The sequence below is a fragment of the Heloderma suspectum genome, chromosome 8 (assembly GCF_057233095.1).
Source record: "Heloderma suspectum isolate Gila_16-S chromosome 8, 16-S_ref, whole genome shotgun sequence".
NCBI lineage: Eukaryota > Metazoa > Chordata > Lepidosauria > Squamata > Helodermatidae > Heloderma > Heloderma suspectum.
Window position 1 is genome coordinate 18233054 of NC_139465.1, and position 20209 is coordinate 18253262.

General features: G+C 45.2%; 1 protein-coding gene across 1 annotated transcript; it reads right to left on the reverse strand.

Moving 5' to 3' along the window:
- Positions 1-1248: 1248 nt before the first annotated feature.
- On the reverse strand, positions 1249-18519 carry LOC146338888 (borealin-2-like). Its single transcript, XM_084813022.1, has 11 exons — positions 18489-18519; positions 18221-18356; positions 16680-16808; positions 16007-16056; positions 15280-15340; positions 14713-14789; positions 13356-13423; positions 11188-11295; positions 5622-5751; positions 3545-3631; positions 1249-1427 (listed from the first exon to the last, which is right to left on the reverse strand). The coding sequence occupies exons 2-11, from the start codon at positions 18345-18347 to the stop codon at positions 1380-1382; spliced, it is 885 nt and encodes a 294-aa protein (XP_084669148.1). The 5' UTR covers positions 18348-18356; positions 18489-18519; the 3' UTR covers positions 1249-1379.
- Between the last annotated feature and the right edge of the window lie 1690 nt (positions 18520-20209).

Here is a 20209-nt window from a genome sequence, read left to right on the forward strand (position 1 = left end):
GGTGGAAGGGCACATGCTTTGCAGGCCAGTAGTCTCAGGTTTTAATCTGACAGCTCTAGTTAAAAAGTTGCCTTCCCTAACCTAACCAGATGTGTTGAACTGCAACTCCCAGCATCCTCAGCCAACATGGGCATGTTGGGAGTTGTAAGCCAACACATCTGGAGCAGACCAGGTTGGGGAAGGCAAGAGATAAATGATCACATTAGGGCTGAGAGACTTTTGGCAGTAGCTCTTCAGTGCCTCAAGCAATCAGAGCAGACACACTAAACTGGAAAGACAAAAGAGGAGATCAGGTAGTTAAAGGTAATTAAAATAGGGGACCCAACCTTTTTGGGCCAGTGCATACATTTGGGAATTTGAGAAACTGCTGTGGGCACCACCACATAATGGCTGCTGTGGGGGCCTGGCTAGTCAAAAGCAAGCTAAAGAGCTGGTGGGGGGAGGAGAAATAGGCCAGAGGCAGGGAAGAAGGGGGCAATGGCAAGGCAAAGGGGAGAGAAAGAGCAAAGCTAGAGCCTAGAGAAGGAGAGAAAGAAGTCTACCCTAACATTTTCCAACATTTGTATTAAGAAAAATATTTTTTGAAGCTGCAGGGACTGGAGAGCCTTGTGGGTGCCAAGACAGTTTGACTTTATGAATATTAAAATGTTCAGTGTTTTGACACACCAATGTTCTTAGGATGTATACTTGTATTGCAGGATGAAAACAATTTGACTTCAATACTACTGGAGATGGTCCATCATTCTAACCAGCTAACGTAAATGGGGTGTGTGTGCATGCATGCATGCAGATGTGTACATGCATCATGTTTGTACATGAAATTTTACTCTTGGAAAGATTTTGACATTCACTGGCTTCATATTTTTTTAGAATGACTATTACTGTACATATAGTACAATATCTTCTGAGAATATAGGAGTCAAGTATTACATCCACTATTTTAAGTGGAACTTTCAGCAGATAAGGGGAAGACTCTGGCCTGAAGATAATACTTTGAAAGAGACTGACTGGTTTTCAAATGCTGTATCCACAAGGAAATAATTCCCCACCCCCCACAACTGCTCTGATAATGTCTGAGCATGCTTTGGATCAGAGTGTTTCAACAGATCCAGCCTGTTACATTTATGTCTAAACAATGGGGCATAATCTCAAGTCTGGCAAATTGGATATAAGTGCTACCTTATAGCCTTCTATACCACACCCTTGTAGTACAAGCTCCACTTAAATGCCAAGTCAACAAGTTTCTTTATAGAAGAAATATGAATTTTAATATGTAATGTATGAACTGTTAAAAAGCCAGTTGCTTATTACTCTAAACATAATAAATGTTTCCATGGTATTTAGATAGAAGAAAGAAAAAACATTGCCCGCCAGTTACATCAACTTGACTTAACTGTTGCTTTTCCACAAAGGACTGTCAATTGGCTCTATGAAAGAAAAAGATACAAGACAATTAGTATGTGTTTCCTAAGTACCCATCTGAACATTTTGCATGCAAAAGTGAAAGTGGTGGTTCACTGATGGGAGAAGAGGAAAAAATCAGTCCTAGCTTTCACGGATTAATGGGGGATGGGCATGCAAAATCCATTCCAAGTAGTTTTCTGACTGTAATTGGAACCTATTAATCCGTGGTTTAACTAATACAAGACTCTCAAACTACAAAGCTACAGGACTCAAGGGAGAGTGTAACCTAACAGGACATCAACATTTGTATCTGTAAAAATGGGACTTAAAATGCTACAGAATGGAGTGTTCCTGTTCAGGGTGCCAATCAGCCAGCCATACCCTCTTCCAGGACATTCTATTCAATTCCTGCCCCTACCTCCCCAGCCACTCAGTAGGCATTCTGCCCTACTCTCTTCACTGGGCTGTTTTAGGGGTTGACCTTGAAGATGTTTGTACTTTGGCAAAACTTGGGGTTCCTCCAAGCCTGATGATACCAAGTCCTTGTGTGCGGTAGTGCCATTTCAGCTACATAAGGATGCACGCTTAGATAATGAGTTTGCTCTTGCTATATAGCAAGGGTACTGAAACTCTTTAAGAACACAAGAAGAGCCACGCTAGGTAAGACCAAGGGTCCATCCACTCCAGCATTCTGTTCACACAGTGGCCAACCAGCTGCCCCCAGGGAACCGCAAATAGGCCATCCACCCACTCATGTTCCCCAGCAATTGGTGTCCATAGGCATACTGCCTCAGATACTGGAAGGAGCATATCGTCATCATGACTAGGGGCCACTGATAGCTTTCTCCATGAACTTGAGTAATTCCCCTTTAAAACCATCCATGCTGGTGGCCATCACTACATCTTGAGGTAGCCAATTCCATAGTTGAACCCTGCACCATGTGAGGAAGTCCTTCCTTTTATCTGTCCTGAGTCTCCCGCCAATCAGCTTCATGGGATGACCCCCAGGTCCTAGTGCTATGAGAAAGGGAGAAAAATGTCTCCCTATCCACTTTCTCCACACCATGCATGATGTTGTACATCGCTATCATGGCTCCCCTCACTCACCTTTTCTCCAAGCTAAATAATCCCAGCTGTTGTAACCTGCCCTCATAGGGGAGTTGCTCCAGCAACAGTACCAATAGGGATCAGAAAAAAAAAGCTGTAAGGCTGGAAACCAAAATCAAAAAAGGAACAGCTGCACCAACTGAATTCGCAACACATTTCAACACTGGTCTTTATCAAGGGAAAAATTCTTAGAGATTTGTCTGAAGGGTTCCCTCTCTTTTGCTTCTTCCAAAGAAGGCTGAAAAGTATTCAACCTTTCCAGAAAAGGAAAAAATCTTGTAAGAGTTTCTCCCTTGATAAAGGCCAGTGTCAAAATGCATTGGGAGTTCAACTGGTGCAGCTGTTAGTTTTTTTATTATTATTTTGGGAGTTGCCCCTTGATTGTTTTAGTTACCCTTTTCTGCACTCTTTCAGCCTGAGGGCCTAATTCCATTTTGGAGAAGCTCAGGGGCCACATTCCAGTGGTGGGTGGGGCTGAAGGTAAAAGGGGCAGGGACACAATGCCAGCCTATCTGAGCTTAAAGCTCTTACTGCCAGAAACTGAGCCTTAAGAGAGGCATTTCAACCTTTTCAAATGGGGGGAAAAGGCACAAAAGCTGGGAAACCACCAAACGATTGGTGGTTGGGGAAGGGGGTGGGGCCAGGGGAAGGGGGAATGGCCATCTAGGGAGCCATGGAGGACCATAATGGAACCCCAGCAGGGCTGACGTTCTGCACCCCTGCTGTATAGCATATATCCCTCCTCAGAATGGTGCTTGCTTGGGGCCGAAGGAGAGGTTCCCAGCCCAGGTTGGCATTGTTGAGAGTCACAATGGAACCCCAGCAGGGCTGACGTTCTGCACCCCTGCTGTATAGCATATATCCCTCCTCAGAATGGTGCTTGCTTGGGGCCGAAGGAGAGGTTCCCAGCCCAGGTTGGCATTGTTGAGAGTCACAAGCTTTGAAGAAGCTCCCTGACAAGAGAAATCTTAAGACCCACACCCACCTTTTTGTGGGGAAGGAACTCGCCATTTTCAAGAATCTGCACACTTACCACGAGTGTGTGGATATGCTGAACAGTGTCATCATTTAATAACTCCACATTGATGTTCTGGAGGTCATCGCCAGCCGAACAGAGAGTCTGAACAAGAACAGAAAGTTACTGTCTGGAAGCAACATGGATAACATGTGCATATAATTTCACACGTCAACGCCACATGCAAGGTGCAGTTCTTCCTCGCTGTGTTGTTGTTGTTGTTGTTGTTCAGTCATGTCCAACTCTCCTCGCTGTAGCCACACATAAAACGTACTCGATATGGAAATGTACACTCTGTCGTTCTAGTGCTTTCACAATACTCGGCGTTGCTTCCAAGAATTAAAATTGAATACTCCCACAACAAATTAGTGACCTGTAATGGGTCCAGTGACCAATTTGCATGTAAAGGCAATGCACTAGTTGTTTAACCCCTGACTTGCCAGGGCCACTCGCTCATCATTCTGTCCACTCACCACTTCTATTTTGCATCTGGTTTCTCAAATAAACAATGTCTGAACCCAAAAAGTGGACTTGTTGAAGGTCAAACAACCCAGAATTTGAACCCATGGTTCATTGTTGGATTCAAAGTCTAGGTATTTGTCCCTCAGTAACCCAGAGTTCTGGGTTTGGATGTTGCATCAATCAACCCAGGGATGGGGTATTCCTGGGTTGTTTGAGAAACAGGATGCAAAGCAGAAGTGGCAAGCGGTCAGGAGGCAGCTTGCTTCTGCATGGCCTCAGCCACCCATAGTTGAAACAAGCGAAAGCCCTGCCAGAATAGAAACATTTTCGCCATTCAGCTGAAAACAGAGAAGGAAGGGATGAAGTGGGCCTCACAGGTTGAGGTATTCCATGCTCAGGGTGTGGCCACCAAGAAGGCCCTCCCTTTCTCTCCAACCAACGGTGCCTCTGCCGTGGAGAGGGCACGGACAAGGACCTTTCCACCAGATCTTAGGAGCAGGCAGGCTAGTATGTTAATACCAGGGGTCAGCCAATGAAATTGATTAGCAGAAGACCCAGGACGCACGAGAGAAAAGCTCATAGTTCGTTCATGAACTTCACTGCCCGAAGCCGTAACTGCAGCTACAACCCATCCAGAGGACACAAAGCAAAACAGGGCTACTCCACTGCCTCTGCTGAGAGGCCAGCTGCCTTCCATCCTTCCTGAAGAAGTGTCACCTTGCAGCAGCTGTTCTGTCAGGCTACCTGAACTCTTTCCATCCCAGCTTGCCATCACCAGAACTGTAACTTTAAGAAGTGGTGCTTTTTCCCTCCTCCCTCCCCACCCCTTTTTCCTTGCGTGCCATATCTTTTAGATTGCAAGGACTGTGCTGCGACAGGTCTATGTTAGCCACCCTGGGGGCTTTCCTGGCGAACAAGCAGGGTAAAAATGTGGGAAAGAGGGGGCTGCGGGGATGGGCTCAAACAGCTTTAAAAGGCGATTATACAAATGTGTGCGGATCAGTCAATGGCTATTCGTCACAATGGATGGATCCTCTGTGGATTCAGGTTGTGGGGGAGAGAGGGGGGGTGTTTCCCTTGGGTGGATAACAGAAGCTAAGAGCCAGTGCTGATATTCCTGCAAATATAGGGGAGCAGAGGTTGCATCTTAGCCATTCACATGGGTGAAAACCTCATGCAATAAAACACTAGAATGTACCCAATGAACCCCAGTGGGCACCCTACAATATAGCCCAGGATACTGTGATGTGTAAGGAGGCCTTAGCAAATCATCTGATGTAGAAAGGACTCCCCTGAGTTGAAAAGCCACTCAAAGTTCCCTTTGGATAAATTTTTTTACTTTATTCTTAAGCAACTTCAGGCAGGACTGCCACTGGTCAGGGCAGAGAGACAGAGAGAGACAGAGTGTGTGTGTGTGTGTGTGTGTGTGTATATAACTTTCAAAGCTGTTTTTTCCTCACCCTCCTATCCATAGCAACCTGAATGATGCAAAAGTTTAAGCTGAATATGCAACAGTGTCCTTATTTTGAGATTCAGAGCCAGATTTCATATTCGAGCCAGAACCTGGATGCATTGATGTCAACACGTCAAGCACACACAGCTCTGGTATAGCCTTCCTCGGATGATACAATACCTGCCCATCGGCCAGTGGTATGTTGACAAAAGGAACGGATCTTTCATGGGGCATCGAAGTACTCCGAAGAGACACAGCCCGAGATCTCCCCGAGGAAGATGTACTTTTGGAGGGCCCCCTCTGTGCAAATCTAGGAACAGGAAAGGGGTGGGGGAGGAATTGCCTGGATTTCATTCAAGTGTTAATCAGTTACTGACACAGCCTGATCTTTTCAGCCATTCATTTATTATTTGTTTATTTCAAAAACACACAACGTTTCAGGCAGCTTCTTTACAGTAATTTTTACACATCTCAATGAAAATGAATATAAAGGCCTGATGGTTGCTGGGAGTCTAACAACATCTGGACATCCAGAGGTCTCCCGTGAGACATTTGGGATGGCTACATATGATGCTAAATGAAGGAGTTTGCAGGTTTTTAAGCCATTCCCTTCCAAACCCCCTTCTCCCCCACCCCTACACAACACCCAATTTCTTTCCCTTCCTCCAATGAGTTCAGAGCACCATGAAATTAAAAGACGCTTGCTCCTTGGGAGGAAAGCTATGGCCAACCTAGACAGCATAGTAAGAAGCAGAGACATCACCTTGCCGACAAAGGTCCGTCTAATCAAAGCTATGGTTTTCCCAGTAGTAACGTCTGGCTGTGAGAGCTGGACTATAAGGAAAGCTGAGCGCCGAAGAATTGATGCTTTCGAACTGTGGTGCTGGAGAAGACTCTTACGAGTCCCCTGGACTGCAAGGAGGTCAAATCAGTCCATCCTAAAGGAAATCAACCCTGAGTGCTCATTGGAAGGACAGATACTGAAGCTGAAGCTGAAATATTTTGGCCACCTAATGCGAAGAGAAAACTCTCTGGAAAAGACCCTGATGCTGGGAAAGACTGAAGGCAAAAGGAGAAGGGGACGACAGAGGATGAGATGGCTAGATAGCATCACCGATGCAATGAATATGAACTTGAGCACACTCCGGGAGAGAGCGCAGGACAGGAAGGCCTGGCATGCTGTGGTCCATGGGGTCACGAAGAGTCGGACACGACTGAATGACTGAACAACAACAAATGAGGTAGATTGAGCTGTGAGACTAGGGGTGTTCAACCACTCACACCCATCACGTGTTCAAGCCCTGATTGGCCCCAGGATCCAAAACTGCAAGGAAGCGAGTGTGGTGTAGTTGTTAGAGTGCTGGACTGGGACCCAGGAGATCCGGGTTCTAGTCCCCACTCAGCCATGAAGCTCAGCCTAACCTACCTCACAGGGTTGTTGTGAGGATACAAAACGGAGACGAGGAGGGCTTATGTAAGCTGCCTTGGGTTTCTTGCAAGAGGAAAAAAGGTGGGATGATGATGATGATAAGCAGAAGAAGAAGAGGAAGAGATCTACATGCATACAGCTGTACGGGCGCAGGGCACTTCCTCATTAAGAACATAAGAAGAGCCCTGCTGGATCAAACCAAGGGTTCATCTAGTCCAGCATTCGGTTCACACAGAAGACAAACAGATGCTGACAGGAAACCCACAAGCAGGACATGAGTGCAACAGCATCCTCCCACCCATGTTTGCCAGCAACTGGTATATGTAGGTATACTGCCTCTGATACTGGAGGTAGCATATAGCCATCAGAACTAGTAGCCATTGATAGACAAATTCCTAGAAGAGAAGGCTAACCCCCTTTTAAAGCCGTCCAAACTGGTGGCTGTCACTACCTCTGGTGGTAGCGAATTGCATAGTTGCAATTCTCTATGTGCTGTGTGAAGAAGCCCTTCCTTTTATCTGTCCTGAATCTCCCACCACTCAGCTTCATGGGATGACCCCGAGTCCTAGTACTATGAAAGGAGAAAAATGCTCCCTATCCACTTTCTCCACACCATGTATAATGTTGTACACCCCTATCACGTCTCCCCTCGCTTATCTTTTCTCCAAGCTAAACAATCCCAGCTAAAACAATATCCAAGCTAAACAATCTCATTAACACCATCATGGCTGCCAGGGGCTTGGCCATGGCCAACAGATCATATTCCCATCCAGACTTACACACACCTAGAACATGTGAGGCATGGGCATTGCTAAGTTCTTAAAAGATCCGGGGCACAGGCCCATAACACAAACGTGCTAAGCGCGCGCGCACACACACACACACACTGTATATAGTGTGTGCATGGTGCATGTGCTGTGCTTGCGTGTGTGTGTGCATGAGAGAGTATATAGATTACATATATACATAAGAAGTGTGCACTGGCCCCCCACCCCTTTTCAACTCAGACCCCAATTCAGCATCTTGGAAAACATCCCACTTCTGCTCAGGCCATTATGTAGTCGGACCACTTCAGCTCAGCACCTAACCTGAGTCAAGGTTTGGAAAAATGAGCCTTATGCTTGCTGTTGACTACCATGGGAAATTAGACAAAAAGTTTAACTTTTTTTTCTTGGGCAGAACTGGATAAGTTCAGGCATAGAACCCCTCTAGAAGGGGGTTACACCTGCCCAATGTCAGAAAAATAGCTGCAGGGTTTATATTTTGATTTTCTTTTAAAGGGAACTGCCAATAACATTTTTATAACTTGGAAGAATTGGATAAAAATTTCAGGATTCATTGTCCCATCAGAGGAGATCATATCTGCCAAATTTCAGAATGATAGCTACAAGGGTTTTTGTGCAAGGGTGGCCTTGACATTTTGAGGTTTCCAAAAGAGGACATACTTATCTCCCTATTTTCCTTGTGGTCCATTTTTCTGACAATTACGACAGCCGAGAGTTGTCCCTAAGTAAGAAACCAGCAAAGTTTCAGAAGGATAGGTGCAGCAGTTCATGTGGAAGGGGAGTTCTCCAATTTGGGGGAGAAGTGATTTGTTTTCCCTTCCCAAATAGTTTTGGGGTAAGTTTGCATGAAAATGCACAGGTCATTAGAGGTGTCCCCCAGGCAAGAAACCTGCAATGTTTCTGAAGGATATACATGCATGCAAATTTAGAATTACTAGAATGTATCTACATTTCACCAGTGTTAGCAGCAATGGAACATGAGTGGGAAGGTGCTATTGCACTCATGCCCTGCTTGTGGGTTTCCTGTGGGCATCTGGTTGGCCACTGTGTGAACAGAATGCTGGACTAGATGGACCTTGGTCTGATGCACCACGGCTCTTCTTATGTTCTTAAATATAGAGCGCACATATGCATGCTCTGAGCATATGCAGAATGCTTTTCTTTCACCACTGAGCACTTACATTCTCCCCCTACCAATTCTATTCCCCTCCATGCAACCATTCCTCCTCATCCTACCATCTTCCAGCAACTCTTCATAATAACAGATGTCTTGTTTTGTGCGACTCTCCTCTACCTCCTCCTTGTTATGCACAAGCTCATTGTATCCTCCTCCCCATAACTTCATTTGTGCCAAGACTTCACCAGGATTCAGCCAGTGAGTCTGTTTTCAAAACTAGGGTTAAGTTATGGAGAAACTGAGCATGTACTAAGTGCCTTTCCCTCACCACTGAAGCTAGAGTTTATGCAACACACACACACACACACACACACACACACACACACACGCACACCCCAAAACGTGCATAGGACTGAGCTGAAAGGGTAGTCAATTCATTAGACGGAATTGGGTAGGCACTGCAGTACCATGCTCACAACTGAGGAGTTATTTCTGAGTCAACATGCAGATCAGGGTGCAAACCTCCCTGCAAAAGTAACTTGTGCTGGAATCCTATGCACACTCTCCTGAGGGTAAGCCTCATTAAACATAATGGGACTTCTCTGTAGGCATACATAGGATTGCATAACTTAGCAATATCTATCCCCCCTCCACTTAAAAAACAAACCAAAAACTCCTATTTTTATTAAAGCTTTCTGTTCAGAGGAACACAGGAAGCTGCCTTGTACTGAGTCAGACCCTGGGCCCATCTAGCGCAGTATTGTCGACACTGACTGGCGGGAGCAGCTCTCCGGGGTTTCAGGCAGGATTCTTTCCTAGCTCTACCTGGAGATGCCGGGGATTGAACCCAGGACCTTCTGCATGCCAAGCAGAGGCTCCACCGCTGAGCGGCAGCCCTTCCTACTGCTGGATAATGGCAACTGACAAACAAAACAGCCCAGTTTTGTTTCTCTGCAACCGTGTGAACCCACTTTTCTCAAAGGCTTGAGTGAGAAGGAGAAAAACCAACCCTCTTGTCTGTTTGTATAAAGTCAAATACAGTTCAGAACTTCTCTGGCCCACTGAAGAGAATTCTCTTTAAGAATTCCCCAAGGTATGCTCTGGGTGGAATAAAGAAGAGAAAGAAAGAACAGGATAGGGGAGGGAAGAAGAAAAGAAGAATGGTGATTGGAAATGCATTGGGGGTGGGGAGTAGAGAGAAGTCCCTAAGCCAAGTGGCTCCTTTCGGAGAGGTAGTACTTCAGAGGAATTTAGGAGGCTGTGGAAGGTTTGTAAGGATTGCATGTACTTAAATTAACTTTATGAGGTGAGGTGGCTGAGGGCTTTTTCTAGCTTTTTTAAAACTGTAGAACCTATTTAAAAGCCTCAGTAGTTCTTTGATCATGATGCCACATAATCCTAACCCTCCCTTTGGAATAATTTGAGTCCTACAGCTATTTAGGAGAAATTAAAGTGGAGGGGGAGAAAGAAGTTTGTGGAGGCTGATTGGATCCTTTGCTGTACTGAAGCTACTAAACTTCTGCAGAAGCCAAAGATTCCAGTTTGGGACAGTAAAATCAGATGCTGTGTGAAATACCAGTATTTCAAATGGAGCTCTTTCTTCCCTTCCTTCTCCCTCTTCAAAAACTCATTGCAAGCAAGCTCCCAACAGTGGGCATGTAAGAGCAGAAAAGTAGGGGACAGAGGTTTTTTGCACCTCAAAAAACCCTACACCAATGGTCACCTTAAACACCTTCTGATTAGGATCTCTAATCCCCTGTGTGGCTTGACAGTTTTTAACTTTATGTTTTAGTCTTCGAGAAAAGGAAACTTTACGCATGGCTAGCACAAAAGCTACTGGACCTGTCTGAAATTTAGCAGGTTCAGTCAGCTCCACAGGGGTTGCCAGGTCCCCAAATTCCATGAATTTATGTAGAAGCACAAAAAAATTATAGCTCTTTGCTTTGACACATTTTCTTGAAAAAAAAACAAATTTTACCTGTGACTAGCACAAAAGCCACTAAGCCTAACTGTCTGAAATTGGGCAGGTTCAATCAGCGCCATGGGGGCTACCAGATCCCCAAATTTCATTTATTTATCATGCAAACTAAAAAAGTTATGGCCGTTTCTGTTTTCCAATGCAAGTCAATGGGAAAATGTAAAAAAAAAAAAAAAAAGGCAATTACGACAACCAGGGCCCATGACCAAGTGGCTTACCTCTAGAGATGCCCCTGATGTGAGGGGATCATTTGAACACCCCTATAGTGGCTTGCCCCAGGGATACCTAGAGAACATCATGGCTAAGCATGGCAAAATATTCCCCAATATAGCACACCGTCAACTGTCTTCTTGGAAGCCTCCACAGACACTTCAGTATCACATTTTTCAATCACGTCTCAGTAGTCTTTTTTTTTTTATGGCAGCAGCAAGACTTGCCTTTTAGAGCCCAATGAGGGGCATTTGGAAGCCGATACTGGCCGTTCACGCATCGAGGCAGATCGCCCAATGGTTCTCACATCTGGAGTGGAGAACGCAGATGCAGACCTAATGGGTCACAAGAGTATATAAGACACATGTACATAAGACACCATTGTAGAATTATATAGCACTTGTAGAATAGCATACCAGTAATTATTACCAAATGGAAAATAAAGTTTTGTAAAATCCTAACATTTATCTCTTAGCACACTTACATTTCCTACATCTTAAATTTCACTTCTTAATATGGTTTTTCTGCATCTCGTACGCCAATATTCCAGTATGAAATAAATCACATCTATGAACCTATTGTCCTGCCATTTTCTCACCCTAATTCTTAACGTACTGCACTAGAATCAGTTTTATGGGTATTAGTTTAGTTTGCTGTAAGTCACCTCGAGGACCAAAGTGGTGGAAAACACTTCAAAAATAAATAAAATAAAAGCCTTTTTATTTCCCAGGACCTTTGGAGGAACTGGCTATATATTATTTTAAAAGATTATGTTGTGACTAAGTGGGGCTTTTAAGTTCTGTTTTGTAGCCAAAACAGAAGGGCCAAAACAGACACTACTTTAAATCTGTGTCTAGAGAAAAAATGAGGAGGGGGAACCATAGCTGCTAGAGTAGGTTCAGGGCCCTTGATCTGGATTTTTAAAACCACTAATACCTATGCTAGGGTCCTCATCAGGTTGCCTGCACCTACTCTAGAGTAAAAATGAAAGAAGATGGAACTGCTAGACACAGATTTAATGTAATGTCTGTTTTGGCCCTCTTGTATTTTTTGGCCCTCTTGTATTTTAAGTCAGTGGTGGATGAAAGGTAGATCACAATCTACGGCTAACTCTGTGGGTGACTTGCAATACATTGGCAAGGTTTACTGACTTCCAACTGCTTAGTAATATAACAGCTAAAAGGCTCTGTGTGGCTCTCTGGCTGCTGGAACAAAGAAAACGTGGGGAGAAGTCGTGTGTGTGTGTGTGTGTGTGTGTGTGTGTGAGTGAGAGAGAGAGAGAGAGAGAGAGAGAGAGAGAGAGAGAGAAGGCTGAGAGCTCAGTTCTGGAACTAAAAACAAATTCCTGGACTCAGCATATGTTCAGAGGTACCATTTACCCCAAAGCCTAAAAGTCTGCCCACCTGTTTTATATTATATTAATCGTAAACTTGTATTGAAGTTTCCATGAGCTGCCTTTAAGACCCCTTTAAGCCTAGAGAGAGTGCTTACAATGTAGGAAGGTAAGAATCTCTTCTCACTCAGATTTTAATGTTATCTATTCTGCACTTCACTGAGGTGATCCAAGGCAGGTATATTATTCAGGTATGTACAGGTCTGGAGTATTTGGCAAGAGCTAGGTAATGGAGGATATGACAAGCAGTTTAAAAAGCTCTCTGCTACAGCCATGAAGGCTAGCGATCTCCTTCATTCTTCTTCTCAACCTAATTTTGTAAGCAGCTTCTATCCACTTCATTGAACCGCTCCTTTTAAAATACAAGGCACTAGCCCTCAGCTATTTAACAACCTAAACAATAGCTATTCATAAGAGCACATTTCAGCTGTTAAGTTCCATGGATTTCATGGTTAGAATCTCCGCACTGAAATAAAAGGACTTAAGTATTCAGCTTTGGTATAACTGTGCCCTAGATTTAATTTAAACTATACAACGGGGGGATGCAACAAAATCACATAGGGTGGAGTCTCCTGTTTTCATGTTCCAGTCATCCATGCCCTTCTCCAGGATACTCTGTTCAATCCCACCTGGTTTTCTATCCCCACCCCACCACCAGTCAGTCAGCATTCTGTCCTCAGTGGGCTGGGCTGTTTTTGGGGTGTCCATCCACCCTTCAGATATTTTCCCCAGCAGAGCTTTTGTACTTGTGCAAACCTTAGTGTTTACCTGAGCCTGCTAATACCTCCCTCTTGTGCGTGGATGGTACTGTTTTGGCTACACATGCACCGGCACGCACCTCTGAGCATTAGAAATAGAAGGAATGATGTTATGTAGCCTCTTGACTATCTAGCAGAGCTACTGATTTGAAAGTTGATGCCTTTCACTATCTCAGCAGAAAAAATAACCCCATTTCAAGGTGTTGGATGGATGAAAGGTAGCAAGAAACTGGATTATTCCTACCTGGACAGTGTACCTTGTTTACCCTTCATGGCAGAAGCCAAAGAAGCCAGCGAATTGGTTTTAAATACCTGTCCAAAAATTAAGTGGCACATGTTTATTTATTTGTTATTCCCCACACCTCAGCAGGTCCACAGGGTGGGTTGCAAACATTTAAAGTTACAACAAAACAAATTAAGCAAAAACATTAGAACTCAAGAATATTTAAACACACCATGATACAAAGGACTAGGATAAAAGCAGTCTCCAAGCATCATAAAAGCAAATGGACAGAGGATTAAAAAGCCTGGTAAAAGTTAAAAGAAGTCTTCGCCTGGCACCAAAATGATGTCAAAGTAAGTGCCGGGCCAGCCTCTGGAAAGAAGAACCTCAGAAAAGCATTCAACAGTCGTTGTGCCACCACTGAGAAGGCCCTTTGGTCACGTAGCAAAGCACTCCCTCTGTCCCCTTTCAGCATCAGGGCTATCAATGCAGTTTCAGTACCAACGCCAGGCCTGAGGCCCAACTGAGATAGATCTGGAATTGTGCAGGGAGCCATTTTCAGCCTGAGGGGTGTATTGGCCATGGCCTGGGGTCACAACTGGCATGACCCCCTGCCACATTTTCACACATGCAGACACACACACACACACCCATTCTACCCTCCCACACACATACATACACCATCCTCCCATTCCACCCTCTCTCACTCACACACTTCGCAGCTTCACCTCCTCAGCTGATCCATGCAGATCAACTGGGGAGGAGGAATTTTCCCTGCCCCAGCGCTAAGAGAGGAGCTTATCTTAGCACTGGGGCAGGGGAAATGGCTTATCTCCAATCTGTGCTGAAAGAGGGGAAAGGGCTTATCTCTAAAGTTCTTACACTGTGTGTGACAGTCTTGAGTGCTCCCTTTACAAAGAGAATGGAGGAGATGTTGGGCCAGGGGGCCTTTTACCAGTCTACTGGCACCCCCCCAATGAACACCCAATCTCATCAGGTGTACCTCAGTGGCTGCTGCCAAGACACCTGTCAGCAGCCACAAAGGATGAGGCAACCAATGGCTACTAGTCATGACGGCTGTATATTACCTCCAGTATCAAAAGCAGTAAGCCTCTCTGTGCCGGTTGCTGAGGAACATGAGCATGAGCTCTTGCACTCATATCTTACTTTTGGGCCCCCCAAAATCAGCTGGTTGGCCACTGTGTGAACAGAACATTGGGCTAGATGGGTCTTTGGTCCGATCCAGGATGACTCTTAGGTTCTTAACCAGAATGTTCAAATGCAGGCCCCGCTGGTGACAACAGTGCCTTCAAACGGGCAAAAGGGTCTCTGTCAAGAAACCAAGTTGCATGTGATGCGTTCATCTGTCCGCACTGACCTTTTGAGACGTTTTCTTGCCCTGCGTTCTGTTCTCTTCCTTCTCGTCTTTGTATTCCACAATGGTGGTGACCTTAACTAGGAGGGGGAAATTTTGGTCAGCTGTTATTTCAGCACAGCTTCCTTGTCTTGGATTCACTCCCACATGGGCTAAGCACAGATATCCACAAACCATCTTCCCAGAGCCATGGCAGGAGATGAGCGATTCTTTCCAATTTTAAGCCTACTGAGAAGTAAACGGCAGAAGCCTCTGCATATCTATTCAGAGGTAAGCAGGACAGAATCACTCAACATCTTCCTCCCCAAACCCCACTCCCTCTCTCCAGCAGGGCAAAGCTCTCATCTCCGATCAGCTGCTTATCGGAGGTAAGAGCTTTTCCCTGCCAGGAAGAGGGGAAAATACCTGGGGAGGAAGCTGGCAAGCCAGATGCAGAACCCCCATGAGCCGTAGATTCCCCACACCTGGGAGACATTTACCTAGACCAGGCATGGAAAATTTGGAGGCAAATCTGCAAAGGATGGGCAAATTTGCCTCCAAAACCACTTCCACGTTTGAAGATCAGCTTACCTCGTTTGCTGTTTGTCCTCACTAGCCTGGGATTTGGAAGGTCTCCTACACCACAGTTTTTCTATAGACGTGTAAGGGCAATAGGGAGAAAGAGAAGTTAAGATTAGCACCGTATTAATACTACTGTTGCAGATTAGGCTGGATGCAAGTCATAGATTACAAGGATCTAAGTAGGTGATCAGGACTCAGGTTGCTGGATACTTTTAACAGTCATACACATGGAAGAATGTCAAAAGCTGCAGGTATTATTGTAGAGGTGGGGAATTCACTACACAACTATCAGATCTCCTGAACATTAGGGGAGGCCCTTCTGGTGGTTCCCCAGGCTCCTTGGAGTCATCTGGTGGCCCCCAGAATTAAGGCATGTGCCACTGACTGCGAGTTTTGCGCTCACCCTAAAATGGTTCCTTGTCACCCAAGCTTTTCTGGATTCGTTTTGCGTGATCAAGTATATCATTGGTTACTCTTTTAGAGAGAGAGAGAGAGAGATAACGTTGAAATGGATATTGTTATGGTTATATTTTATTGTGTTTGTGAGTGTGCCTTTTATTGTACATGGCTTTAGTAAATATCTTTGATAAGCAGCATATAAACTTATCGAATAAGTAAAATAAATTAGCTACACAGCACTGAGATCTCCCTCACTACACAGGGCTGAGATGGGAGCAGGCTTTGCTATTTGCTTTCAAAGCATTTCTGCAGGGTTAACATCCTTATAGACACTTACGGCTTCCACAGTGGCAGCAATGGTAGCAGCAGCTTCTTCTTCCTTGAGATCTGTGATATGGACACAGAAAAGTACAGCAGAACAGCCAGGCGCTGATTAATATAAGCAACTTGCTTCCTATAGATGACACATTATTTAGGGCAGGGGCAGGCAGGAGGTAGATCAGGGGTCTACCGGAAGATCTCTGGGCGATTTGTTGTATTTTTTAAATAGCAATGCCAAAAAGGCACTACCCTCCTGCAAGTTACTCAGAAGCAAGTCTTGCTGTCTTAAATGGGGCTGACTCCCAAATAAGTGTGTATAGGATTGCGATGTCAATTAAGCTTCAGAAATTGAGACATTTTGGGGAAACCAGGAGTGGCATTTTGTGTGATAGGGCCGCAAGTTCAATTGAGATACATAAAACAAACTCCTGGGCTGTGCAGGGCTGCAGGTTTGGGGGGTGGGGTGGGCATTGGCCATGATGGCTGGGGAATTATGGGAGCTGGAACACACCTGGAAGGCACCAGGTTGGGAGAGGGTGCCTTAAGGTGCAATCCTGTGCATCTTTGGCTGGGGCATGCCGGGAGTTGTAGGCCTTTTTTCTTTCTAAACATGCATAGGATTGTGCTCTTTGGGAAATAAAGGTTGGCATGGGAAGGAGAAGGGAAGATCGGGGAACACACAAACTTACGGATCAAGTCTTTCCTTCTCATTTTTCTCATGACAACAGGCATTGCCAGCAACTCTACTCTGAATGCTTTCTCAGCTGTCTGCAGAAGTGAAGCCAGTTCTTTCTTCATATCTTGCAGGTTTTCCTTAGCTTGGAGAAAGTAGAAGAGAAAAAGAAGACACAATATTATCTGTGGAGCAGCTAGGGTCGGCCCTTCGAGAGAGCCAGGTGATGGAAGCAGTGGGAAGCAGGCCCAGAGTGAGCATTTGGGTTGCCATGAGCATGCCAGGGCTCGCCATGGCGGACGTTGCTCGCCGTGGCATCCTTTCTTTCTTCTTACTTTTTAAAAAATATTTTATAGACAGCAGGTGGCCTGCCAGACATGTACATAGGCCACAGATGCTCATTTTATTATGTTTACTTTAAATATATTTTAACATGTTATGACACCATGGTTTCCATTCATTTCCTATGCTGAAACACTGCACACTTTTGATAAAGTTCCAACAAAATACAGTTGCCTATGTTCTTTTTTCTGATTATGCACAAACCCACAAAATGGCATACACCTGCACAGCCTCCTTTCATATGTTGTAGAACTTGCATGTTTACTTTCATTAGAAATTGAGCTCCTACTCAGGTTTATAATTATGAATTCCTTTGTTTCGCTAGTGATTGTGATTTATTATTATGCACATTCTTCTTTTCGTTGCCTTTATTTTGTTAATCTTGTTCCAAAATAAAATAAAATTTTTCTCTCTCTCTCTCTCTATATATATATATATCGCATACTTTTCTACAACAAGGAGGTGCTTATGCCCACGTCGATGTATTTAGCAACTGGGCAGCAGAAGCAAATTTCCTTTTATTCCCATGCTCATGATAATGCTATGACTGAAGTGAGTTTATAATGCAAACTACACTGGAAGGTCGGCAGGTCAGCAGTTCGAGACCCCAGTACTGCATGACGGAGTGAGCTCCCGCCTTCAGGCCCAGCTCCTGCCAACCTAGCAGTTCGAAAGCAAGAAATTGCAAGTAGATAAATAGGTACCGCCTCAGCGGGAAAGGTAACAGCGTTCCGCGCACCTCGGCGTTCAGTCATGCCGGCCACATGACCACGGAAGCATCTTCGGACAGCGCTGGCTCTTCGGCTTAGAAACGGGGATGAGCACCACACCCTAGAGTCGGACACGACTGGTTGGGGACACCTTTACCTTTTTTACACATGCTTGGAGAATGTCTTTGTTAAAAATTAAGGTTGGCAAACAGTTCTGTTTGGGGTTGTGGTTGTTTGCTCTAACATAGCAGGGCGGCAGCAGCAGAAAGAAAGAAATATCCGTTGTCCCCTTCGCAACTGAAATAATACGCACGGACGTCTACAATTACCTAGGTGCGCTACACGACAAGACGAGACTTCAGAAGTTAAGCATCTCAAAGCAAACTGAGCCACCGCTTCCCAAGCCCACCCGCCTCTTCAAGATTTGGGTATAAGAGTGTAAACAACAACACCGTTTGGGGATGGGTGGGAAATATCCACTTCGCCCCCCGCCCCCAAGCCTCACCCTGATGGTCGAAATCTTGTAGAAACAGACTGATCCGCTGGTCCCTCTGCTCCTTGCTCAAAAGGCTCCGATCCCGTTCCACTCCGGAGTCGCCGCTGCGCTCTTCCAAGCGCTTCCTGAGAGCCATACCTGACGCCTGGGCGAACCAAGAGCGAATCCGGGCGGAACGGGGAGAGATTTATTGCAGAGCCCCGCCCGGCTGTGGACAGACCCACTCAGGACCGGAGGGGGGGGGAGAGAGAGATTCCATTGGAGGAGCAAAGCTCACCCTTCCTTGGGACAAAGGCAAATCCGTCTCTGAAATGGAACTATCAGCTGTATGGATCTATGGTTATTTTAACTCCCCCCCACTTACTGGAAAAGGGGTATTTCCATACGGAACAGCTCTTAGCTTAAAAAAAGCGCTTACCTCCTGGAGTGATTCCCTTCTACTGGTTTCCACTTTATTCCTGGCAGGGCTTCTGAGCCTTTTACAGGTGGACACTGATTGATTATTAACGTGTATAAACCACCTTGTCTGCTAAAAAGGCATCAAGGTGGTGTACGGCCATTTAAAACAATAAAAACAAGAGCATTGGAAACAGTTAAAACATTAAAGCTTCACGTTTTGAAAGGCCAAACTGAAAAGATGAAAATGGAAATTCATTAGGTTTCTGGCATGGAAATGCAGTGAAGAGGCTTCACCTGTAGAATTTCTACCTGCCAAACAGTGGGGAAAAGGCATAGTAGCCCTGCCTGGTGAGTGGAGCATCAAGGGTATCTCCCAGCGGAATGCAATGTAGACCTGGGTGCAAACACAGGAATTTGCTACTAAAACACAATCCCAAGCTTAAATGGGTTCAAGAAGGTAGGTCCATCAAAGGCTTTGTTACTTCAATGGACCCTCCATGTTTGAAGGCAGTATGGGATGCTAGGGAAAAATGGGACACCCATCACAGGTTTGCAGCGGCTTCTGCCTAGCAGTGCTCGACAGGGAACAAAGAGTATTCAAGCAGGGATATGTTAGAAATGGTAGGGGGCTATTCAGTAGGTTGTAACTTGCTTCCCTTCTCATGCATTTTAAAAATGGAGTGCATCATGCTATTTTCCCATGAGTTAAGTCCTCTTTGGGTTGCATCCAATGTTAGTCCTACTTAGAGTAGACCCATTGAAATTAATGGGACTTAAATTAGACTAACATTGGATACCACCCCATGGCTTTGCTTTAGTTTCTAGAATGCAGCAGAGATTTATGCATAAACAAACCGGGCAGGAAGTAAGGCACTAGTCCTCTTCAAAAGATGAGTCTATACTCCTCATCCTCTTTACTCTTTTAGGGAAGAATATATATTAAGACTACTTCAAATTGCGCCATTTCAAGGCTGGCACTAGGCTTGGGTGGGTGGTGGGTGGGGGGACAGTAGGCAAAGTTGCACTGAACTCCTGGGTCTAGTCACCACTTTATGTTTCCACAATGTACAGGATGTAGTGTTACTTTTGAGCACTGTGGGAAATTCAAATGGCTGCCCATTACAGATCAGAGCCCCAGAAAATGTTTCATGGTGTGTTAGTGGTGGGCCCTGCCTGGGAGGAGGGACCCCAGCAACTGCTGGAAGACACCAGGGGGTGATGCTGGCCCTCCCCCAATGGCAGCAGTTACAATCTTTGCTAGGACAATTCCCTTGTTTGTGTTGTGGGTGAAAATTGCCCTGACTACATAGTGACCCATTGCATAAGAATAGGTGATTTGATTACATAGAAACAGCTGCTGCATGGTGTGATATTAAAGTGCTCTTGATATGTAACTCCATCACCCATCAGCCTCAGCTAGCATGGCCAGTGGTTAGGCACAATGGGAGCTGTAGTCCCATCATCTAGAGAGCACCAGGTTCGGGAAGGCTAATATAGACTAACTCTCAGAGAGAACCGTATCAGAGTTTAAAAGCATGAACACTATGAAGTGCATTTCTGAAATGGAATTGACTTCGGCTGCAGTCCTGTAGACACCTA

Excerpts from the sequence above, each read along its gene's own strand:
- LOC146338888 (XM_084813022.1), bottom strand. The coding sequence starts at position 18,347 with ATGGCTCTCAGGAAGCGCTTGGAAGAGCGCAGCGGCGACTCCGGAGTG. Across the intron at positions 16,057-16,679 it reads GAGAAGGAAAGACTTGATCC|ATCTCAAGGAAGAAGAAGCT; the intron begins GTAAGTTTGTGT and ends TCCATATCACAG. Across the intron at positions 5,752-11,187 it reads CCCTCATTGGGCTCTAAAAG|ATTTGCACAGAGGGGGCCCT; the intron begins GCAAGTCTTGCT and ends TCCTGTTCCTAG.